Source organism: Centruroides vittatus, unplaced genomic scaffold, assembly GCF_030686945.1.
Source record: "Centruroides vittatus isolate TY-2023 unplaced genomic scaffold, ASM3068694v2 scaffold_907, whole genome shotgun sequence".
Lineage (NCBI taxonomy): Eukaryota > Metazoa > Arthropoda > Arachnida > Scorpiones > Buthidae > Centruroides > Centruroides vittatus.
In genome coordinates, this window is record NW_027122720.1 from 1,899,541 (window position 1) to 1,926,277 (window position 26,737).

At 38.5% G+C, this 26,737-nt stretch overlaps 2 protein-coding genes across 2 annotated transcripts in view; both read left to right on the forward strand.

Annotated features, from left to right (window-relative positions):
- Positions 1-4,979: 4,979 nt before the first annotated feature.
- Positions 4,980-7,215, forward strand: LOC136990386 (zinc finger protein 2-like). Its single transcript, XM_067288777.1, has 2 exons — positions 4,980-5,189; positions 6,910-7,215. The coding sequence occupies exons 1-2, from the start codon at positions 4,980-4,982 to the stop codon at positions 7,213-7,215; spliced, it is 516 nt and encodes a 171-aa protein (XP_067144878.1).
- Positions 7,216-21,216: 14,001 nt separating this feature from the next.
- LOC136990387 (zinc finger protein 850-like) overlaps positions 21,217-26,737 on the forward strand; it is a 48,318-nt gene continuing 42,797 nt past the window's right edge. The window contains exons 1-4 of the mRNA XM_067288778.1: positions 21,217-21,294; positions 24,763-24,961; positions 25,163-25,215; positions 25,420-25,635. Coding sequence (XP_067144879.1) covers positions 21,217-21,294; positions 24,763-24,961; positions 25,163-25,215; positions 25,420-25,635 — 546 coding nt within the window. The remainder of the gene's footprint in view (positions 21,295-24,762; positions 24,962-25,162; positions 25,216-25,419; positions 25,636-26,737) is intronic.

Sequence of the window (26,737 nt, forward strand, 5' to 3'; positions counted from 1 at the left end):
TGACATTAATCAAAATACATTTCTTTAATGATATATTAGAATGAACATCGTTTTAAAGATGGGGACGAGAAAACGAAAGATTAGTGTCGTTCCGTTTTTCGTTGTCAAGGAAGTTCCAAACGGAAACATCCTCGTTACGTCATAAAGTTACGTTTTAAAATTTAGAAATATTATTTGAATAAAATACAATATTTAAGTAAAATTTTTATAAATATAAGGGGAATAAAGCCCTATTTTTACATTATTCTCCTAGTAAATAATATATATTTAACGTTTCCTAACAAAATAATACTAATTAAATTCGAATACAAGCTATACGAACAACTAAGAATATTATAGAAGTTAAACTATAACTTACCGCGTTTTACTGTAATATTTAAATATTTTAGAAAAATTACGTCACGCAATGACGATTACTCTGCTGACGTAAACTGTCGACATTTCCGGGTTGCAGCAAAATCACTCAGAAAAGTGTGATTTACAAAAGTCACGCCTATTTTTCTGACGTGAACCAATAATAAAGATTAATTTTTTAAAATACCCTTCCACACGTAAACAGTTTATTATGCACACTGTAGTGTTTGAGTTGTGTATTGTATTAAGACATATTTTTAATTTAGTTTATACACGTGTGAAAAGTGGACGATAATAATAGTTCATATGCTAGTATTTTGCAAACGATTATAAATGTTCTGGAAATTTAACTAGCCGATATAACGGACGGTTAAAACAGTTCGAATAATAAGCACTTTCCGTGGTAAATGTCAACTCTCACTCTTACATAATTCTTAATCGGAGATTTTTAATCAAAATGCTAGTCGCATATTCGCGATTTTCTTGCGAGTTGTAAATCTTTTCTAGGATTTATACATTTCCACTTATCTAAATGGTTCGAAAGTGGCGTAAAAATGTGCCACATCTCACTAGATTTGCACGAGCCAGACTTAGACCCGTCATAAAACACTTCTTCGGCATTTTCTCTTGTTTGTTTTTCTGGTAGAAAAAAGTTACAAACATGCTTGAAAACGATAAAACTACCTACTAACCAAATGAATAAACCAATCCCTTCTCGCCGCAATGCGACTCGAGCGCCAGTTATCGGCAACCCGATATATAAACTCTAGAGCGCAACTGAGACACCGGTATAGCTATAGACTCTGGTGTTGTTCGGCTTTTTACAAGATGCCCTCTCCCCATTTCTATTTTCAGTGCCTTTATTCGTCTTCTAAAAGAGTATCTGAACCGATACTTTGTTTTAAAATGTTTCGTACGTAATTAATTTCTTTCGGAATATTGAAGGCAACTGTATACGTTTATGTAAGGTTGGTATCGAAAGACGGCGTGCATTATTTAAAGGTGGGTATAATAATGTCGTGTTTGGAAAGTCTGGCAATTGAAAAATGTCCGTTACGTAGAGATTTCCGCTATTCTGAAGTCTCCATTCAGATTGTGCACTTTTACTATTTTAATTAAACTTCCATTTATCTGTAATACAAACCATTTTCTGCTTTCGTCCGCAAAATCAATCGTTTTATAGGAAATGCAAATATTACAGATATAAAAAAATAAAACTTTCTAAACACGAAAACTTTCTTCTTTTCGTGTTCAATAAAATCTGAATACAGGTATTAATTAAATATTTCTTTAAACAAACGAAAGGAGTCAATTATTTTCATCTATTTTCGTTATTATTTTCCTTCAAAAATATTATTCGAGATTATTATTATTATTATGATACTTAATCACTTAATCATATGACGAGTGACAGAACTTTTGTGAGCAATAATTACACGAATATGGCTCCTCTTCGGTATGAGTTCGGATACGTTCCATTAGAAAATATTTTTGTGTAAAACTTCGTTTGCATTGATCACAGGTAAAGGGTCTCACTCCGGAGTGAATCCCGAGGTGGTTGCGTAGACGACTGGGATGGCTCGATTACACAACTGGCAAGAAACAAATCCAATCGTAGAGTTTTCATTGTTTAAACCTGTAAAATACGATAAATATATTAAAAGTAGCGTTAAGATCGACCCTCCCTCAATAATTAATCAACAATTAATCGTTAATCAAATGTATAAAAACAATTAGAGCACTTATATTTACATATTGTCAAACTAAACTAAAATTCAAACCTAACTCGAATGCTATCACATCATAGATAATAGATTAACTGCTTATACAAGTGTTTACAATATTACCAATAAGCATAAATGCTATCACAAATTAATGTAATTTATATAAAGTGTATTTTTCGAAAAAAAATTGGAAAATAATTTAAAATATCTTCATTTGCACGAAAGGTGGTTTCTTTATTGTTATATTCTTTTGTAGTTTTCTAACACAGGCTTTAGTATTCCGTTCACCACAGATGTCGAACACACCCTTTCACTCTTCTTGTGTTTTCATAGAAACAATTCTTCTTTTATTACACAGAAATGCTCTTTATTGGTTGACAGTGTGTCTGAAAGTAACAAAGTCTGGATGAAATCGGGTAAGACAATGACATTATATATTATTTTATAAAAATAATTAAATATCTGAAAATTAAAGCAATAAAATTAGAAATTCTTTTCCACATTTCGCGTCAGAAAATTACAGCTTGATATAAAATCTGAAAATAAAACCAACCCAAATTCACGAATATATATATTTATTTCCATAAAATAAATTAATTACGACATTGAAACTAAAGGAAGATTTGGCTTATCGGAAAACAACTTTTAATCTAGAAGACAGGGATTTTATTATACAGTACAGTACTGTATACAAACGGCATGCACTGTACATGACCTAACAAATATTTTGCTTTCATTATTCTTGTGTTTATATTTTTTCTTAAATGTTTAATTAAGCGTTAACAGTTCTACAGAATTTTTTATTGTCGTGTGAATTTGAAAGTAATTATTATTATTCCATTCGTGTTTTTTTTTAATTTGCTCTGTTTTGAAGGAAAATAAATCGTATATCAAATAGGGCTTACGATAGAAAGTTACTTAATATCAAAAGCTTTTCTCAAACAGTAGTACGTGGACTCTCGAAAACCCGAAAATGACTTTTCTTGGGTGGTCGAGCTGTCAAAAAACCAGTTCTATTTAAAATTACAAAGATTAAGTATTAACTTTTTTTTATAAAATTATTATTAAAGTATTGTATTATTAAAAGCGATTTATTTAAATTTAGTGTTATTATGATTACGTTTTTAAAGAGAACAATCGTGTGATACGGTGGAACGTGACTTTTTGCGATCACGTGACGCCCCAAAAGTGCGGCGAGAAATAAATTTTTTCGCTAGAAAATAAGTCGACAGAAACAGGTCAGCGGTCGAGTAACAGCAATTCAACGTCACGTGATACGACTTCATGGTCCGCTTTTAATGAGTTACTCCGCGACGAAAACTAGGTCATTCAATACCAGTTTCCACCGTGAATTGTCCGCATGTAATCCGATGAATTTTCGTATTTAACTATTTTCATATCCGTCGCCCCTAGAAACGTCTATCTGTTTAGCACACGTTTACGTATAAACGCGTAATATGTTAATTGTGAACTTTTACCCAATCACGATTTTCTTCAACAAATTTTCGGTTAATAACCTTAGAGCCACTTACCTTCGTCAGAAAATATTATACTCCATACAGTTTGTTTTTTCACTTACAGCGTGTTGACACAATCATCGCGGTTTGAAACCTCTCCAGGTGGACAAAGTGTTTCGACAATACAAGTCGTTGACCCGACACACGTTGCAAATTTACCAGTCGATTCTTTTCTACGTACTTCCGGCAACTTGTGTACGTTGACAACTTATTGACAAATAATAATAATAATAATTGACAAATTGACAAATAATGATAATAATAATTGACAAATTGACAAATAATGATAATAATAATTGACAAATTGACAAATAATGATAATAATAATGTAACTTCTGGTTTCCAGCTCTTAGCACAGACTATTTACATAGGCATAATCAAGTAGCGAATATAATATACCAAGAGCTTGCACACAAACATGCAGATACCATACTACAAATTTACTCCAAAGGCAGTGTTAGAAAATAACCACACAAAATATACTACGACAGAGCCATAATCACTGATAAAACAATTTATTACAACGGACCAGACATCACACTCGTAGACATTGACACATACAATAAAATCACATATATTATAGACATAGCCATTCTAAACACTCACAATATACAAAACATATACACTGAAAAATCGGCAAGTACACGGAACTCGCTCAGGAAATAAGGCATTTGTGAAGGCTGGATAGGTGTTTATTGTACCTGTTTTTCTCTCCTTCACAGATGTCATACACTGTAAACGAAAGCCTTGAATAGAAACACATATCAATTACAGAAGGCCACTATATTGAATACATGTCATATTGTTAAGAAATTCCTGAATAGTGACACACCTATTTAATTTTTGTCCGAATATGATTAAATAAATGTGAGAGCTAATGTATCCGAAATCAGCCAAAAGTCACATGAAAAAACAGGAAAAAAATGCAATTATATCTTTGTGTTTCCAATTATTCTTGTGTTCAAATACATGCGCAACACTCGGAGAACAATAAATTTTATAACATTATTTCTCTGCATTGTTGTTTTTATTTTCTGCAAAGTTTTTACAATCAATTTAAAATATCTAAATTTACAGCGTTTAATATTCAAATTAAGTTAATTAAATTCAAAAATGGTAAGTAAACGTTAATTTTGTGAAACACTTTTAATTTGGCAATGCTTTTTAAAAATTCCTGACAAGACACTTTCCATCTTAACCTTGTATCGTACCTACAATACATATTATAAATTTGGCCATAATATTTCTGATACTACAAATAATCTCTGTTTACATTTATCACTAATTAACTATTTTTACTCAACGGAAATTTTAAAAGGAAAGAAAACACGAATGCGCGACATGCGGTAAAACATTTTCGACGAAACAGAACTTACATAGACACATGCTGATTCACACGGGTGAGAAGCCGTTTAAATGCGAATCCAGCGGAAAAAGTTTTATAAATAACGGTCATTTAACACGGCACTACAAAGTGCATTCGGATGAAAGACCATTCAAGTGCGATTACCAATGCTGTCAATCTTCGTTTAAAGATAAAGATAATTTGAAAAGACACGTGTACTTGTTGCACGGTAGAAATATCTCATCTAAAGTAAATATTACGACAAGTTTATATATTTTTAATTTAATATTTCGATTATCAAAGCGACAAAATTTATAAAATACCCAAACACATTATAATTGTATAGAGTTACATAAAACATTTCATTACATTCAAACAATGCTCAACGTAACTACGTTAGTTTACAGAATCAAAAATTAAGATCTATATATATATATAACTATGATGGGTTGATAATAATAATAATATTATTAGCGAGGTTGACGCCGAAGTTTTAAACACGAAAATATGTACGTCGGACGTTCAGCGCCGCTTTCCTGTAAGCCTAGAAGTTTGACAATGGCGTTTGGAATGTCGAGCGTGATTCCACTGACTTTTCAAACACCATTGTCAACTTTAGGCTACAACACATGTCAAACTTCTAGGCTTCTAGGAAAGCGGCGCTCAACGTCCGACGTACATATTTTCGTGTTTAAAACTTCGGCCTCAACCTCGCTAATAAGAGCAGAGCTGAAACGGTTAGGAGTTGAAAGTTGAAATATGGTACACAGTTAGAGTAGGTTATGAGAATGCACACGAAGAAGGGACTTTTGGAAACTCCTTTCTGCAGGAGAGAGGGAGAGAGTTAAGTATTACCCTAAACAACATATTTTTAGACCAAATTAAAAATTTTCTAATTCGCCCCGGAAGAGAACGGAACTAATCCTCGCACTCGGTGAAAATGGGTGAGATCGGGTATGTAAGAAAACCTTTGTGGTTATCATACAAAGCCGATAAACAAAATTTTATAATGTAATACAATAGAAGTACGAAATTAATGTTTGTTCCTATTTTCTATTTTTTTTTTTTTTCCTGGACAACGCCGAGCTTACTCGCTGGTATAAATATATTCGACAAATGAAACTATTATCCTATATTAATAACGAATTTATTACACCAGAAGAAAAACACAACTATTTTTATATTTCCACAACTAAAGAACCATACAATAAATTACTTTTTATTTCTAGTACGTTCGTTATAAACCACATAAACTTCAATTTGTATTGAGTGTTAAACTGGCACCTTTGGGTCTTTATGGCACGAAATGTATAAAATCCGATAAATCACGTAAACAAAAAAAAAATTTCTGTTAATTATTGTGTATATTGAGATAGAAAAATAAACTATTTACATCGGTAAAGCTAAAGAATTAAGCATTTTCCATCTGAAATCACTTTGAAAACTGTTTGGGGTGGAAATAATCTCATTGTATTTGACACAAGTTAAATGATACAAATAAACCGATGTAAAAGAATGTTTCAAAATGCACTTTTTAATAAACACTTTCTACATAGTTTTGTTAACGATATACATAAAATTATGAAATTAATCGAGCCGTCATCCTCTAAGATTTCCATATCTGGTTTCGACGTTCACTTACCTAATTCCGTTCTTCAGTAACTGAAAAGACAGACAGAGAAACAACAATGGAAATTTATAGGTCTATATTTTTTCAAATTGCAGTCAAATATTTTCGCGAGCCAGTAACGAAGTGTTTTCACGCTCGTAGTTTGAAAGGCGCCGAATATGTAATTACTAATTACGATAATAGCAATCGACACTAAACAGCTGTAGTGAATAATATTTTATTTATACACAATCAAAAATATAAAATCGTTAAAAGTTTTTGTATTATAACAAGCGAATTGGTTGTTTAAAAAAATCCGTACATAGAATATATTAAATTTTATCGAATGTATATTTACAGGATATAAAAGACGTTATAGGTGAGAAGAAAAGAAAAGAATGTGGTTCCTGTCATAGTGCAGCAATTGATTCCGACGAAGCGCAAAAACAACCCGAAGAAATCACTTGTAAAACGACGAGCGACATATCGTGCGATCCTGAATATATTCCTGAAGACACGACCTTCGAGACAGATGTGGAACCATCGGCATCTTTCGATCTGTTCCCAGAAGTAAGAATCGATCGATACGAATTGGAATGCGTCTTGTGTCAAGTAAAGTTTGAAGACGAAGTTTCTATGCGAGAACACATGAAAAAGTATCATTAAGCAGCATTTTCAATGTCAAAACGTTGAAATGTATTTCGGTTTACGATTGTTCTTCTAAACTTTATTGGGTTTTAATTTGTTGTCATCGGCACGTAAAGATTTTAAATGAGTTTACGTTTAAATTCAGTGACAATCATACACGTTGTTTAATATTCAAAATTGTAGCGATTTAAATAAAACATGAATTACTAATAAATTTCACTTATTTTCATGAAGTTCAGAACTTTTTTTTTTCGAAAATTACCAAATAATTTAATTTGAGATTATATAAACTTTATATATTGTTTTTCTATATACACAAGTTATGTGCATAAACACAATAATTTATCAGCGTTATACAGTTACAGAGAACATTAAGACACAGTATTAGTACTCTGAGGTTAGCTTCAACCTGTTAGTGAGCGATATCGAAACATCCAATATAAACGCAAAAAAATTTAATAGAAACAGTGTTTTAATATACTAGAACAGCGCGATAGAACAGAGTCACACATGGAAGTGTATGCGTGGTGCAGAGTAAATGTGTCCTCGTGTTTCGAGGAAGAAAGATCTTTTCAAAATTCTAACAATAGTTGGTAAATTTGGCGAATGCCCGCAAACCCGAATGAAAAAGTCGAGTAGCGCGTCGGATCTGTCGTAAAGAGGCGCAAGCACACACATTTCGATGAGCGGGAGACAAGTCGGCCGTAAAAAGTGTATCGCAACAGCATACAATTACGCTCTGCAAATTCGGTCTTGGGTCAGGATGGTCGACACCACTTCGGACGCTCAATTTTGGGTCACAAAAAATTTTTCTTTAATGGGCCAGGATATCTAAAATGGCTGTAATATTCTCGAATGTTAAACTTGTATGTTAAAGTATTACAATGTACGACAATCCGGTTGCTTAAGATATTCTTCGATTGTGAATATTAGTTACCTAATAAAATATGTACATGAAATTCTTTAAATTGTTTCTTATAAATTTACTTATAATAAAAAAATTACGATGTCAATTAACTATATATTTTACATAGGTCTAATTATATTTATAACAAATAAATAATTTACAAGCCGAAAAAAATGTTTTTTTTTTAAACACTAAATTTCCGGCATGTGTTATTTAAAATCAGAAATGGTGAGTAGAATTTTGATTTTGTGAAACACTTTTAGTTCGGTGACGTTTTTGAAAATTCCCTCCCGAAAGGACACTTTCGATCTTATTCTCGTATCGTACCTAGAGTCAGTGGCGTTTATCGAAGTTTCTTAAATTAGGGTAGACAAAACGAAAGTAAATTGCTGCTTTTTCTAAAGCATTTTTAAAAGTTCATTTGTCGAAAAAAGGTCAGAAATAATTTTAATTTTTAAAATTTTTACTTTTGTAGTCCAAGCTGTAAACGTGATAAATGGAAGGGGTGTTTCCTCTTCGTACTATTAAAATGTATTTATATCCGATATAATTGCTTCTAAAAAATCGCTGATAAAACTACTTTCATTGCTGTAATTAATTAATTTTGTACGTATAAATATATATTCATTAAAAAAATAATTTGGATTTGTTTTATTTTCAGATTCACTATCGACCAATCGAGAGCATTTCTGTTTAATAATAAATGAAGACTCGTATCCAGCAAAACACAAGGGTTGAAGGATGTGTTCGACTTCTGTTGTTAACGGAACACTGAAATTGAAGTCTGTGTTAGGTACTGTACTATACTAGAATATAGCAACAAAGAAACCAACCTTCGTGCAAACGAAGAAAAAGAGAAAAATCAACTCCGATATTTTAAATTATTCTCCAATGTCTTTTTGCAAAATACACATAGCGTAAATTGTTTACAGAAAAAATGTATAAATTATGTTAATTTGCGATAGTATTTACGCGTGTTGCTAATATTTGTAAACACTGGAACGAGCAGTTAGTGTATGACTGTAATGAGATATTGTTCGTGTTGGTTGAAAAGTTAAATTTCAGTTTAGTTTAACAATAATGATAGAAAAAATGAATCAGGAGGAACAAGAGTCGAAAAACGCGGGTTGGCGAACCTGAAACTCGTGACCGAGAGAATAAAAGGGCGACGACGGAGAAAAGGGGGGTCGGTTACGTCTAACTCTTAGCCTGTGCGCGTGCGGAAAAAGTCGAGGGGAACCGCCGGAAACCTACGAGATCGTATCGTCTGTGAAGAGCGACCCGGATCCCGAGGTATGACCCGAAGTTTTGTAAACTCTCCCTCCGCGAATCCGAACTCAGGCGACCGACGCTCGCCGTATCTGTAATCGACCAGTTAGCTTTAATAAATCTTTGTTATTGTTTTATCCGTTGTAATGTCCTTTATTCGAATGTCATCATCCGCCGCTCTACCGTCGAACCCATGCACTTCCTCCACTCGCATCCACTCGCGTAACGCGTAACTCCTCCGAACCGCCATCTTGACGTGGGCAGGTCTCACGGACCTGTTAGCCGACAAAAAGGGGGAACGAGAAATCGGCCACCTCCCGGCACCCACAAATTGGTTTTTCAGGAGTGGGGTTCGACTCCTTCGAAATATCGATAGAGCGGAAAGGATCATATTCGAATAAAAGGGACCATTCCAGTCGAAGTAGGGACCTAAGTCATAGAACTACTTCCGATACTGTTCCTAGTCTGTTTTCCTAAGCTAATTAAACCTATCGCAAAAAAATGGAGGGCAATCCACAACCCGCGGTAGGGCCAGCTCAAGCGAATCCGAATCCAAACCCCCTCACCCTAGGAGGGTTGGGCGGAATCATTCCACTCCTGCCCGTATTTTCCGGAGAAACGGGAGGTCTCCGAATTACGGATTTTTTTGACTCGTTAGCGGACGTAACGAAAGTCGCGGCATGGTCAAAGGCCCAAATGCTGGCCGTAGCCAAGCTCAAACTCACCGGGATAGCTCGGGAATTCGTACGGAAGGATAGAAGAATTAAAGAGGTCGACGAATTTGACGAGTTCAAGCGCTTAATGATCGCGCGGTTCGAAAGGGAACCATATTCGTTTAGGCTTAGTAAATTTTATACCTGCGTCCAAAAACGGGACGAGGACGTACAAACGTACGCCGCCCGACTTCAAGCGCTCGCGATGGAAATCGAGATCACGCCGGAGCCCGGAGCCGACGCCGCAGAAGCCGCTATTATTCAGCGCATTCAAAGAAAGGAGTTAGATGAACGGTTAAAGGCGCAATTTCTTAACGGAATAGATATAAAGATCCGTAGACGAGTAATGAGTCGCGAGGCTGAGACCTTCGATGAGGCACTCAAAGCCGCGATCAGTGAGGAGACGATCGAACAGCTCACCTCCCATCCGCGGGGAATATTACGAACAGTCCGGGACAGCGAGCGAGTGACCGACCCCCCCTCACAGGATCAGATAGCTCAATTGACGTCGGCTATGCAAGAACTGCAAGCCAGAGTGGAAGGGTTAACCCGAACCTCCGCGACCGGTAATGTTAGAATCCCTCCAGAGAGGCGAAATAATTGGGGAGATAATCGAGGTAATCGGAATAATCCGCCTTCCCAACGAGGAGGCTACCGCGCCGGTAACACTAGTCGTATGTCCAATCGACCGAATAATCAACTCTATCGGAACCGGAATCCCTCCGATCGCCGAGAGAACAATCCTAGCGATGCTCCTATGCGTACGCGAAGCGACGTCGAGCATGCGGAGGCCCCAAGAAGGCGCGAGAGCTATCGGGGTCGTGCTAGAGAGGAGAAACCCAACAGGTGGAGAGGAAAAGTACGAAGCGTCCAGGGCCAGCGATCCCCGTATAATAACCGGCGACGACCCTCTCGTGCCGAATACACTCCCGAAAAGGACAAAAAGCGAAACCCGCACACCGGGAAACCCCAGGCTCAAGCGGTCACTGCTATTACGTATCCCGATATTCGAAGCGAAGCTACCTTTGAATGTTATATAGGAGGAAGCCCGGCCATTGTGCAGATAGACACTGGAGCTAAGGTATCCCTCTTGTCTAAAGCTTTTGCCAAAACAATGAAGGAAAGGATACACATCGATCACCATAAAGAGACCGATTTACGAAGCGCTACCGGTCATATCATTCAAACTTACGGTATTGCGAACCCTACCTTCGAAATCGGCGACCTGCAGTTCCCCTTTGCGTGTTGTCTAGTGGATATAGACGTTACATATCCTTGCGACGGCATTATTGGAAGGGATATGATCGCTGATAAGGGCTTTCTTATCAACTTAAAGAAAGGAGAATTGATTATACCTCCTGTTACGGTAGTAACGTTATTAAACTCCACGATGTCCGGAGATGAGTCGGGGACGGAACTACCCGACGAAACGACAACGCGTAACCGACAGGTCCAGGGAAGTCGGAATAAATCGAGGGAAAAGGCCCAGGTAACTGCGGCTATAAGATCTAAAAAGGGATCACAAGGACAGGTAAACGGAGAAGGAAAGGAGGTAGTCTTAATAGAACCGTGCCGACTTCCCCCCATGACGGATAATATCGTAAGCGCGACCATCCGAGGACGTCGCACAAGTAATAAAATGGGAGTAATTGAGACACTTCCCCTTGCCCAGGAAGGAATATTCGGAGCCGATGTATTGGTCACACCCAACAAAAAGGGACAAGTACCCATCCGTCTCCGCAATTCGACCCACCAGACGATAACGTTAAAGAAAGGAGAAAAAGTAGGCACGTATTTCGAGGCGGTCCAGGAAATAGACCCGGTCGGGACTATCCGAGAAGGAGAAACGGCACAATTATCAGAGGCCGAATTTAACCAATTATTTGATTGGACTGATATCCCGGAAGATGAACACCAAGAGCTTTTAACCTTATTATATAAATATCGACACGTTTTCGCCGTTAATGATTACGATTTGGGGTATTGTGATATTGTGCAACATAAAATTGATACCGGCGATGCGGCGCCCGTTTACTCCCCCCCGTATCGAATTCCATATGCGCAACGGCAGCAATTAAATGAAATAATCGATGGACTTTTAGCGAATAACATCATCGAACATTCTACATCACCCTGGAGTTCAGCAGCGCTTCTCGTTAAGAAAAAACTAGGCGGTTTGAGATTAGTTATAGATTACCGCAAGTTAAACAAAATCACTAAAGTAGATCCATATCCACTGCCCTTAGTGCAGGAATCCCTTAGCTTGATGGGCCAAGCAAAATATTTCTCCACCATGGACACAGTCTCAGGATTTTGGCAATTGAGTGTATGTGATAAGGAGAAAACAGCCTTCTCCACACCTGATGGGCACTATCAATGGAACAGGTGCCCCATGGGGCTCCGTAACTCACCTGCAGCCTTTGAAAGAACCATGGACTTTGTCCTGCATGGTCTGAAGGGAAAGACATGTCTCGTCTACATGGACGACATCTTGACTTTCAGTCCCGACTTCCCTACTCACCTTAAACGCTTGGAACAAATATTCCAACGATTAGGCGAAGCCGGAATTAAGCTAAAACCAAAAAAATGTCATTTCCTGCAGAGGCAAATAAAATTTTTAGGCCATGAAATTTCTGAACAGGGTATAAAACCAGATAGCGATAAGGTAAAGTGCGTCTTAGACTTCCCTAGGCCCGAAAATGAGCGAGAAATTCGATCCTTTTTAGGATTAACTGGTTATTATCGTCGACATGTGGACAAGTATGCAAAAATTGCGAAACCCTTAACGGATTTATTGAAGAAAGATGCCTCTTTCGAATGGGGCCCGGCTCAACAAGAAAGTTTCGAGACGCTAAAGCACATTCTAACCTCCACTCCATTATTAAAATCACCGGACTTTTCGAAGCCTTTTATCCTTGCTACAGATGCTTCAAATGTTGCCTTAGGAGCCATATTATCCCAAGAGGAAAATGGCACCGAGAAACCGATTGCTTATGCAAGTCGATTACTGAGAAAACCCGAACTTAATTACAGCACGACTGAGAAGGAGTGTTTAGCTACGGTTTGGGCTGTGAGATATTTCAAACCTTACTTATATGGACGAAAATTTACGATACTCACAGATCATCGACCTCTGCGTTGGTTATTAGACTGTAAGGACTCAACTACCAATTCGCGGCTATCACGATGGATTATCTTCCTCCAAGAATTCGATTTTGACGTGGTTCACAAAGCTGGAGAGTCGCATAAAAATGCAGATGCTCTTAGCCGTATCCCTATTCGGCAAATCCAGGAGGTAGAACCTATATTTTCCCTGACGCAAATCGCGAAGGCGCAACAAGGAGATACGCGGTGGAAACCCCTTATCCAACAATTGCAAAGCGGAGCAATCTCAGGAAATTGGAACGGCCTTACCTTAGATGAATTCTATCTCAATGAAGAAGGCGCCCTATGCCACAAAGGCACCAATAAAGGACAGTCCGACTGGTGGGAACAAATTGTTGTCCCAGCCGCTCTTAAGGATTATCTCCTATATACCTTCCATGATAATCCCATCGCTGGACATTTGGGAGAACTTAAGATGCGTTCTAAAATAGCTAAGTCGTTTTATTGGCCGGAAATGACCAAGGAGATACGAAATTATTGTCAAAGCTGTCTAAGCTGCGCGAAACATCGTCGGCGCGGACGCAGAGCCCAAGCCGAATTACAATTATTTGCTCCCCTTTCACACGTCTTTGAACGTACCGCTATGGATATTGTTGGACCACTCCCGCGCACCACTACGGGGAATAAATATATCTTAGTCTTCGTCGATCACTTTACCCGGTATGCTGAGGCTATTCCACTACCGGATGTTAGTAGTAAGACGATCGCGAAAGCCTTCGTTACCAATATTATATTACGTCACTCGACGCCGACGCACTTACTGACGGACCGAGCTCCGAATCTGATTTCGAAAATGTTTACCGAAGTATGCAAGCTTCTGAACATAAACAGGCTCCTCACCACCGCCTATCATCCCGCCAGTAATGGCGTTGTGGAAAGATTTAACAAAACATTAATTGATATTTTAGCACATTATGTAGCCAGAGATCAACACGATTGGGACGAGTGGATACCTTACGCTCTCTTCGCGTACAACACCTCGGTTCACGCTTCTATGAATGAGAGCCCATTCTTCCTTTTGTATGGTAGAGACCCTACCTATCCGTTTGATATAGTTACCAAGCCGGTGGAAGTGCGTTATGATATAGATGACAATTTTGCCTCAGAATTACAACAACGGATGAAATTAGCACATCAAACCGCTCAACAGGTGGCCGAACAGGCCGCCGAAGCTCGACAAGAACGACACCGGCGACAAAATAAACCTCCCTGTTATAAGGTGGGAGACAGAGTTCTATTAAAGGAAGTCGTTACGCCAAGAGGGTTAAAGCAGAAATTAGCACCGCGATGGTCTGGACCCTATCGAATTATCGAAGCTCTCGGTCCGGTAAACTTTAAAATTGAACATTTAGAAACCAAACGTAAGATGCATGTCCACGCGGATCGAATCAAACCAACAACCGCCCGCGAGGAAGTCCACCTGCGGCAAACGCAAAATAATGATCAGCTCACAACCTTGACCGCACCCACTGAGCTTGATCCATCCCCGTATCTCGACCCGTGGGACGAATTTATCTTAACCTCTATCCCTACTCAGCCCCCTTCGGGAGAAATAGTAGAAAGGGAAAGGGAAGAGGACACCGAGCACGAGGACTCAGAACGCGAACAATCGGAAACGGAGGAACCAGAGAGTACGCCTCCATACGCGCTACGTAGCCGCGGCCCTGTCCCCGAACAGCCATGGGTGATGCCGCGGCCCAGTCGAAATCGTAGTCGCATCCCTCGGTTCGTTTCACCGACGACTAGTCTACCTTCATCCCCGGAGCGTAGGGAGTGAAGGCTAGTCATAACCAAGTGACGGCTTGCCCCCCCCGCTCCCCTTCTCCGGATTTGTAATTTCCGTCTCTCCTTCTTTTCGGCTCCCCTAAGCCGATTCGTAACTTCTGTCGGTGCCCGAATTTTATGGGATATTTTATGAGCGTACGTTCTGCGCTGGTATTAACTTGCATTTTTACTGGAATATTGTTAATATAAACTAATATGATAGGTTCGTGCCTTGAGCTAGTTTTAGTTATCCCTATCCTGCCGTTCCACCTCGTCTCGTGTTCAGCGGACGAATCTGTGTGGGGTAGGGAAAGGTGTCTTGGGTTTCCTTCCATAGGATGCGAGCTTTTCTGAACAATCTCGCTTTCACGTCTCCTTGGAGGAGCAGGTCGTTGACGCGTAGGAGAAACCTCCACTTTTTCCCCTCCGGCTCGGGGAGAGCAACTACACGGTCGAACTCGGTTTCTGCCGTCAGTCTCCGCCATCAGTAACTCTTTCCCTCTCCTTCCAGGAAAAATGACTTCGACGGAATCGGACCAAGTTTACGCTTCCTTCGTGACGTGCCCCATCTGTTATGAGCTCGCGCGGGCGCCGGTGTACCAGTGTACCAATGGCCATCTCGTGTGCGCCAATTGCAGACCCCGAATCACTAACTGCCACACCTGCCGTGAGGCTCTCGGAAATATCCGGAGTCGCGTGGCGGAACAAATAATCGCCACGATGCTGGTACCCTGTATAAATCAACGGTTCGGATGCCGAGAACTATTTTCCGAGGCTGACCGGGAAATTCATACGCCACTTTGCACATTTGCGCCATTACCCTGTCCTATTTTCGACTTCAAGTGCCCTTGGGAAGGAGCGCCAACGGACATTACAGCCCATCTACGGGACAATCACCCACAAGTCCCTTTCCTCCCCAGATCCTCCCTCCTTATTCTTGGAGTTCATACGGACCAACCCTGTTCTCAGGTGTGGGCTGCTGTATTAGAGTGCCATAACCAAAGGTTCCTTGTAAAGGTCGAAAGAACATCCCAAGACCCACCTATTTTTAACACCAAACTCTATCTTTTGTCCGACCCCTCAACGTCTAATTTTTTCTATACCATCACCTGCCGAAAGGGCCCACACACTCTTCAATGGACCTCAACCCACATTCCGCGGTACGGCCATAGAGATACCTATGACTTCTATGCTCCCCTGGAACTTTCCGCGGAGTCCTTTAAGGCGTTCGGGGCCTTTAATAATTTCAAATTTAGTATAGACATTAAGGCCGAGTCAGTCTAAATCCTAACTACAACCCTTTTCCAGACATGGACCAAGACGGGGAATGGTGGGAGACACCGATCTCCACCCCGGTCTCGCCTCCCGAAGAGCCAGAGGTCAGCGCTGTCTCACTGCAGGCAGCGCTGAACTTTAATCGCTCTCAGCGCCGACACCGTCGTGTCCCCGCCACCCTGCTCCTCCCGGTTAACCACCGCTGTCCCCCGGAATTAGAGGCGGCCTTCCGAGACGAAGTAGTCCGGGTGGAGGAGTTTTACCAGGGAGGCAGGGGACGAAGACAGGTGGCCGAGGGCGCCGCTCCAGTACCCGGCCCAGCCGCGCGAGCTCCCCAGTCAGCGGCCCCAGCGGAACCAAACACGGGCTCGTCCTCTTCTCGCCGCCGCCCTACCGACAGAAACCGAAGCCGAACGGCCACGTAAGAAGCACTCCCGTTTGTTTGGATACTTCCGGATCCTACATTGTAGTCAGAAGACATTGTCTCTGTACATTATATTATTTTACATTACTTTGCTTATAGTACATTATTTACAGTATATAGTATGAGTATTTATCTGTACATATAGTGCTCAATAAATTGTGCCTTATATTAATCCACCCCTTCGTTCCGTGTTCGTTATTTATCCGGTTGTATTCGGGGTCGCTTAGTCTTTCGGGGTTATATTCGGGGTCGCCCCTAACTGGAATAATTAGTTAAAGGTTTCGTAACCTACTATGATTTGGTTTTCCTGTTCTTTGCAGAAACCAACCTAAAAGGGTATAATGCTGTTCCTGCCACTAGGCCTTCTTATCTTAAGTAGCAGCTATACGGCGCTGCATTCTCCCTCCGACCCAAAGACCTTTACCAAAGGCGTCCTTTTCTTACATCGGGGCAACTTCCTCATCACGGCAAGTCACTGGACCCTCGTCACCGATATCACATTTGAACCGTTGGAGCGACAATTGCAATTTGTCTCCGAATCGGTAGCTTATTTGAAAGCCTGGATTCAACAACAAGAACAGCAAGCACCAAATCAAACCGGAACCGAATGGAAACTTCCCACGCAAGGCCTCGAATTAATACAGGCCTCCTTCCGGAACTATCAACGAGAATATCAAGAACTCCTCGCGTTAATCACACTTCGTCCTGCTCCACAAAGGAAAAGAGGACTCATAGACTTCGGAGGGAAAGCTCTTAAATTCCTTTTTGGAACAGCCACCTCCGAGGAGGTCGAAACGTTAAATACAGAAGTCGAGACTATAAAACGGCGGACCGAAGGCATCGTTCACCTAGTACAATCCCAAACTACCTTGATACAAGACACGTTAAACATAAGTAAGCAAAACAGACACCAAATTTACGTTCTGTTTAAACGAGTAGAAAGCTTTGGCGAGTTGATCAACCTATACCGTTTCAATCTCGCCTATGAAATTATCTTAAGAAATATTGAATCATCCCTCCAAGAGTTACATTTCCAGCTGTTAGAACTACGCGAAGCGATAGATGTCCTAGAACAGAAGCGATTGAACACCTACCTTGTTCCTCGCGAAGTTCTCCTACGTACTCTCCGAGATATACAAACGAAACTCCCCGACGGCTACGCCATGATCGAACCTATAATACCAGATACGCTCTTCAAGTACTACCAATGGATCACTACCATTGCTGTAGCAGTACCGGGGAAACTACGAATTTTCGCCAAAATACCTTTAATCACTCCTAGTGGATATTTCGACATGTACGAAATTGTACCGTTTCCTACTTACATCTCCACGATAAAAACTTTTATTCAATTCCGTACTGTGTACCCCGTCATTGCGTTATCGATGGATCGACAGTCTTACATGCTGCTACAGCGACATGAGTTAAGCACCTGTACAACTGCCCACTTCGCCATTTGCTCCGTGGATCTTCCCATCCTTAGGGCTCCCCAACAAAGTTGTGAATACGCCCTCTTCAGCGGGATCGAACTACAGGTCAAGGAACTCTGCAAGCGACAAATTATTCATAACTATGCGCCAATTTTTAAGAAATTAGACCAACCCGGAGCGTGGGTCTACTCCACTCCTAAGCCTCTCACTCTAACTATTAGATGCCCTAATAGGTATCAAAAGACCCCTTTTTCCTCTACAACCCAAAAATTAAATAATACTGGAATCATCAGTCTCCCAAATGCTTGCACTGGCTACTTGCCCGGAGTTATCCTTACCTCACATTTCCAAGGCCAATCAACTATATCACTACAGTGGACCCACCAATTGGTCATTCCACCCATCGACCAGATTATCAATCAAACGGAGATGCAACTCCTATTGAACCATTTTAAGAACCCCGCAATGCAGGAAAAACTCTCATCCACGACGGACTATGACATCCAGATGGCTGAACAATCTCTCTCTAACGTCAAATATGATCTCAATCATTTGTTGCGAATGACAGCAAACCCCGAGCCAGCCTCCTATATGCACCCATCCACTATACTTGCTAGTTGCCTTGGTGCTGCCGTAATTCTGATTGGCCTCTTCTATACTTTCCGATCGATTATACGCCGCCGACAACAACTTCCGGCGGGCCGACAACAATCGCAAGATACTCGACCTGAAGAAATCCGTCTTCAAGAAAGAGAAACTAACCCGCTTCCGGGAAGCGACACACCCTTACAGGAAGCACCCCGGAGCGATCCCACCCGCCTTCACCAACGGACCATTGTTCAAACCTATTAACACCGCCATTTTTAGATCCTTTGTTCAACTTCTTCTTTCGAAGTTTTGTCCTTATTATAATCCATTATAATATATCATCTTATATCGCATCTTAACCTATATTATTACTTACTATTAGTCAAATATTATATTACTTATATTTCGTTATATTAATATCGTTCGAATTTTATTTAACCATGTTAACCACCGTTTTGAATTAGACCAACGTGTTAGCTTATCTCATTTAGATTTAAGTTAGAATTTTATTATCCTAGCGACCTGAGGGAGAGTAACCCCAGTTATAACTTTTTGTAATGTGTACCTCGATCCGAGAACAAATCATCTTTTCATTTCAAATACTGTTTTTAATTAACTTTTGTGAGTACCAATAGGACGACATCCTCGCCGCAACGGACTAAGACTATGACGACCCTCCACCAAAATTAATCACCGCTCCGAGCTTCATACCCGACGACACCGCCACACTACAACAAAACGATATCAAGACACCACTCACCGGAATCCTCCAGCCCTCAAGTTCCTGTTTAACTTCGACATCTGTGCCAGACATAGAACTATTACCAACACAACCGAACTACCAGTAGATACACTACTTGTTGCTGTAGCCCGAGGCGAACCCAAAGTTTTCACATAACGCGCGAGAACAACGAACACTCAAGACCTTGAACTTTACTCTCGTGCCCAAGTGACGAAAGAAAACTACGTCTGCACCACGTGCCAGCCAGGAAGCAACCCTACTTCCGGGAACACCGTTGTTATTTACCCACTCACCGTGGTCGGTTTAGCATAACAGCTTATTGTAACGCGCGCCGATTAATCCTTGATTGTCGCGTAATCATTAAATTATCAATGTCGCCAAGTAAATCGTGGAAAATTTTTTTTCACCATGTCAATCATTGTCGCGACTGAGTAGCATCGTCCGCTTCTTGATTCGTCGGTCTTTCCGGATGTCTCCCGTGACTCTTGGATCCTTTTATCTTCCGTTTCACGGGTTTGGAAGGTGAACAAAAGGACGTCTCCCGTCGAGAAGAGGCAGCCACTTAAATTAGTTCGTGAGCCTCCTATCCGTTTTACTCCGGATATTCTCGCGGATATTGTTCTAACATTATTTGTCGATGAGGTTCAGGGTTCAACCTGTTAAAAAAATCGAACCTGCCTTCAGGGACAGCTTCGATTTTAGAAAGCCCAAGGTGGTGTGAAAATTCGAACCCACCGGAATTTAGCCGGTAATGATACATCCCTTTCCGCGCGAGTAGAAGGAAAAGGGATATGAGTCAAAAGATAGAAAAATTGAATCAGGAGGAACAAGAGTCGAAAAACGCGGGTTGGCGAACCTGAAACTCGTGACCGAGAGAATAAAAGGGCGACGACGGAGAAAAGGGGGGTCGGTTACGTCTAACTCTTAGCCTGTGCGCGTGCGGAAAAAGTCGAGGGGAACCGCCGGAAACCTACGAGATCGTATCGTCTGTGAAGAGCGACCCGGATCCCGAGGTATGACCCGAAGTTTTGTAAACTCTCCCTCCGCGAATCCGAACTCAGGCGACCGACGCTCGCCGTATCTGTAATCGACCAGTTAGCTTTAATAAATCTTTGTTATTGTTTTATCCGTTGTAATGTCCTTTATTCGAATGTCATCATCCGCCGCTCTACCGTCGAACCCATGCACTTCCTCCACTCGCATCCACTCGCGTAACGCGTAACTCCTCCGAACCGCCATCTTGACGTGGGCAGGTCTCACGGACCTGTTAGCCGACAAAAAGGGGAAGAGAAATCGGCCTACCGGTACACATTATGTTAATTTGCGATAGTATTTACGCGTGTTGCTAATATTTGTAAACACTGGAACGAGCAGTTAGTGTATGACTGTAATGAGATATTGTTCGTGTTGGTTGAAAAGTTAAATTTCAGTTTAGTTTAACAATAATTTGAAACAGCAAATTTAAGCCTATCATTTTCATTTATATATTTGATTAACGATTAATAAATTGAAGGAGTTTTGATCTTCAGACTGCTTTTAATATTTTTATATATCTTATTATACAGGTTTACGTAATCAGAAGAGAAAGAATGAAAAATATCAATGCGACACTTGCAAGAAAGAATTCATTTCGAAGTATTATGTAAAATATTATCGAAGGATTCGCAGTAAAGAAGGGCTATTTTCTTGCCAATTCTGTCATAGTCAGTTCCTCCTCCGCCAATTTAAATCGGCACGCCAAGATGCACGCCGGAGACAGACCTTTTACTGGCGATTACTGCGAACGAAGCTTTACACAAAAACAAGATCAGACGAAGCACGTCCGTGTTGACACTGGGGAAAAGCCATTTTCGTGTAATTATTGTTTACAAAAGTTTCGTTCTATATCTAATTTAAATCAGCGCGTTATTAGACAACGTAACAATAATGTTGAATAATATTTTTTATGAAGAAAAGCGAAAAACAAAAGTGGAAAATGTGATTGATTTTAGTTCTTTTTTTTGAAAAATTGTTTAACTCTCGTGTTCTAGGTTTTATTGAACACGAAGATAAAATATTTAGTTTTTTGATTTTTGTAATGTTTACGTTTCGTGTAAAACAATTGATTTTGCAAACAGAAACGGAAAACGTTGTGTAGAATTATTTTTAATAAATGAAAGTTGAATGAAAATAATAAAAATACTACATACGAAGTACGTGCGATTTACTAGTGCGGTAGAATTTATTTAAATGGCGAATTTAGTTATTAGAATAAGCGCATTTAGAAGGATTACAAAAATTGTAATCTCGTATACTCACGGTAATCAATTATCAATTATCATTTTATCAGCATTTTATCACATATCATTAATAAATAAGTTTAATTAATTTTGTGAAAACGCTGCTCAAATGTGTGTTTTAATTTGATTCGAGAAAATATAAATGCACGATATCTTATTGTTATGTAACTACAGGAGTCAGCTGTTAATCGCTGTTTATGTTTCAAGGTAAAACACGCTGCCGATTAAGAAAGATTTAGGTAATTTATTTTGACACTAAAAAAATGTAATTAGCAAATTGTCGTCAGAAGTGGAACAGGTTGCACTCAGACTGCTGTGTGTGACTAAATTTGAACTAAATTCCAGAATTTTTACAATTTTCTAATTCATTTCAAATTTAAGATGTACATACAGTCAAACCTGTTTTTGTGCGGTCTTTTTCTGCGCGATTTGTTTTGTGCGGTTTATGAAAATTTCAATCAAATTGGAACATAATTGACTCCCGTAAAATTTTTGAAAACTCTATTGGTTGTTTTCTATGACATCAGCAGGTTTTTCATTTTTTATTCAGTAAAATTTTTTCTCATACGTTTATTTCGGTCCCTTCTTATTTTAATAGCATAAAAACCATAAATATTATGTTATATTTGAACAGATGCGGTAAGTTAGCTCCCCTCCAGCTTTAGACTGCGGGTGTGAAATTTCACGCCTCGTTAAATGAAATAACACTTCCTGCAGCTATATTTATCAAATAAAATCATTATTTAACGATTATTTTTAACTTTTTAATGTTAGATTCGTATTTAAGTGGAAATAATTAATTAATATAAAAATTAAAATTCTTAGAGGATTTTTTCCCCATTAGGTGTTGCAGAAAAAGGCCCAAGGAGTTAAAAAAGCAATTCCTAGTTATTTCGTACGGTTTCGAGTTATTTTCTACGTGAGACTTTTTTTATGCGGTCCCTATTCACCGCATAAAAAATATTTTTTTAATTGTGTTGCGAAAACTATTTTTTATAGCCACTCCTAAAGTTTCGCGCGATTTTTTTTATGCATTTTCTTTTATGGGTCCCTATCCCCCGCACAAAAACAGGTTTGACTGTATTTCATTTACTGAGATAATTTGTATAGAGAATATTGTTTATTTCATTTACAACACATGCAAAGGATTTCGCTGCGATGCGCGCAATCATAATTATTTCTTTTGTTGCACTGGCTGCTTTTCTTTCTGAGATTTCTGTAACTCTTTCTCTTTTTCTCGTAGTGCTTTTCCTGCTGGATCGTCTCTTTTAATACCGTAGTAAAATATTCCTGAGACACGAATGTCTGACATGCGTTATAATATATGAATCTATTTCATACATAAAAACGTCATACATAATTAAGAAACTACTTAATTGTTTTTTTATTCTGGTACAATTATCTCCACATTCCAAGAACTAAAGAGCCATACGATTAATTATTACTTGCTTTTTCTTTCATTTTAAAACAACAGACACTTCAATTTACATTGAAAGTACAGGAAAATCGCGAATATTGGACGTTTGCTTTATCTTGTAGTTTTTGTTAATCGAGGCATGCTGATTAATATGGCGAAAAGATTAATTTCGTAACAGAATTATTGGCCTTAAATATTAAAAAAAAATAAGTGTTTGAAGCTAAGACTATTTACAAAAATAAAATATTTTCGAGTCTTTCCTTTATCCTTTTACACAACCACAGAAGTAACAGTTAAATCGGCTCGAAGAAAACAATTCATTAAAATGACAAATAATAGATAAAAAATTCAAGTTAAAATTAATATCAAACGTCAGCCTTTTATTACAGGATCTGACGTTTTTTACATTAAAAACAAAAGTTACATTTGTGTGAATTTTTTCCATCTATTATTATTTGTCAGTTTAATGAAGTTTTTTCTGCATTAACTGCTACATCTCTGGTTGTGTAACAGGATAAAGAAAAGACTCGAAAATATTTTATTTTTTAAATGGTCTTAATTTCAAATAGAAGATATTCTAAGTCACCAAATGTATATTTAAAAATTAAGTGGTCAATAGTAGCGACTTTCCCCTAATAGAAAAGCTATCATTTGGTCTTTATTATACCAAACGTATGAAATCTGTAAACGATCCTAAGCAATTATATTAATGCAAGTCTCTGTTTATTACTGTGTATTTCGAGATAGCGAAATAAAGCATACAAACCTCTGAATCTGATAAATTAAGTATTTCCATTTGATACGACTTTGAAAAATGTCTGGGGTCAAAATGATTGTATCGTTTCTAACACGGGTTAAACCATAAAAACAAACGAATATAATAAAATAATATTTTTAAAACGATATTTAAAAACTTTTATAGGGAAACACATCTGGAACAATAGACAACTTTCAATCTGTTTCCAGAAGTAAGGATCGATCGACATGAATTAGAATGTCTTGTGTCAAGTTAAGTTTGACGACGAAGTTTCTCTCCAAGAAGTTCTTGGAGAGAAACTTCGTGTACATTTTACGTTCGTACATTGTGATATGTACATTCGTGTACATTTCACATTCATATTATTCGTCACATTTGAAAATGTGACGAATAATATGAATGTCAAAACGAAAATACTATGAAATCAGCCAAAAGTCACAGGAGAAAACAGGAATGAAACGCAATTACATCTACGTCTTCCCAACTGCAGTATTCGTGTGTTTAAGTCATGCGCATTCAATCACTCACGGAAAACAATCAAATTATAATATATTATTTTTATGCATTGTTGTTTTCATTTTCGGCAAAATGTCTACAAACTACTCTTTAAATTAAATTAACATCAAAAATGGTGAGAAAAACTTTTATTTTGTAAAACACTTTTTACATGGCAATGTTTTTTCAAAATTTATGAGAAAACACTTTCGGTCTTAATCTCGTATCGTACCTACAGTACATGTTATAGATTTGACCATAATATTTTTAATATTATCAATAATTTCTGTTTAAATTTATCAATAATTACTTATTTTTACTCAACGGAATTTTTTAAAAGGAAGGAAAACATCAATGCCCGATATGCGGTAAAACATTTGGGGTGAAACGAAATTTACAAAGACACATGCGAATTCACACGGGCGAGAAGCAATATAAATGCGACACCTGCGGAAGTCGTTTTTTGGATTCGAGCAATTACAAACGGCACCTAACAGTGCATTCGGATGAAAGACCGTACAAGTGCAATTACGAAGACTGTGAACGAGAGCTTTAAAGTAAAATATCTATTAGAACGGCACGCGTACAGAAAGCATCCTCAAGAGGTCTTATCTAAAGTAAATACTACGACAAATTCGTTTAAAATAGAAATACCAGAAATGTGTTCTTCATTGTTTACGGTGTTATTAAACTACTTTATGTTATTTTGTTAAAATTACGAATTATATTACCTTTTTAAGATTCAATTCAACTTACGGTCGGAAACATTGCACGAATGTGCGTTATTGCTAATGTCAATAATAAGATCTAAGGAAATTACGCTGCATCTCGTACGATATATTTTTATAAAATAATTTACCGTACACGTAGTTTAATAAAACTTGAACAAAAGCATTTACTTTTATAAACAATTGATACGAAGTATTTGCATTTAAAGAGTTACGTTTTTTGTTTTCATACTTTGTTAAGTATTAACTGAAAACGCATTAATAATTAGATGTCACCAAATGACCCAAAGATGAAGAGCCATATATGTGACATGTGCGGAAAACTTTTTTATTCTTCATACACTTTAAGAATTCACTCGAGAAGTCACACTGGAGAGCGAACATTTTCCTGTAATTTTTGCAACCGCACGTACACATCGAAAGGTAACTTAAGCAGACACATGAGAAAACACCATCCGGGAAAGGAAATTCCATCTTGTAGCCAGGTAAGTGTATAAATCTGTTAACGACCGAATTTTTAACACCCGATCGGCCATTAGAATGAAAACTGATAATAATAATTCCTGTGTTAAAAATATACAACGATTGTGAATTATTCGTCTAAAAAGAACCATAAATACGCGCAAACCGAGCATTTTTCGTATGAAGTGTGGGTCGTTGGATAAATTGCCGGTATTACTACGTTTCTCTGTCATTTCATGTATCCAGGGTTTAATTACATTAGAATTATTTATCAAAAGTTTATTCCATTTTCGTGTTTCATCGAATTTGATTCTCCCAGCGGACACTTGTAAATTCTGGTCGCCTGCACTCGTCTGACGCTGGCGATTTACATTACTTTATTTAATTAACCTCTTCTCGACGTGTTTACAATATATATTTTTCTTTTGTCGGCAGTTTCTCGTGACCGCGACGTTGTTTATTGTTTTGATTATGTTTTGTTTCATTCGCATTTTTTTCATTCTTTTGTACGTTTTTTTCGATTTTGGACCCTATCTCGCACTTCAAAAAATAAATAGCGATCAATCTTAATTTTCTGACATAGTTTACATTAATAATGCTTATTTCGATCGTTACACTGGCTACCTTTCTGCTCTTTTTATTTCTAACATATAGCAGTATGTAATGTTTTCATCTTATATTCTCATTTTCTCTAGTAATTTTCTTGCTTAAACGCAATCATCTGTTTCAATTTCATAGTAAAATATTGTAGGGACTCCCCCTTTTCCAAATTTTAATATCGACTTAAAATGATTTAAACAAACGAATTAAAATAAAACGTTTTATTATCCCACTATCAGAAATCTCACAGCATGCCAAAGGAAAAGAAAAAGGAGCAATTAGAGGATTAAATTAATCTGTAAAGAATTGAAAATATAAAAAGGGGAAACATCGTACTTTTTGCTATCCCCCCCTTTTTTCACGGCACCGAGTGTCGCGGCGAGGCTCGGACTTCTACAATGTTTATTCATTAAACGAAGAACCTAGTCAAAGCAATCAATGAGTAACGATGAGAACTGTCACAAAGCAAAGATAACTCTGCAAAAGTCTGATGTCGTTACCAAATAAACAAACAAAAACACCCTC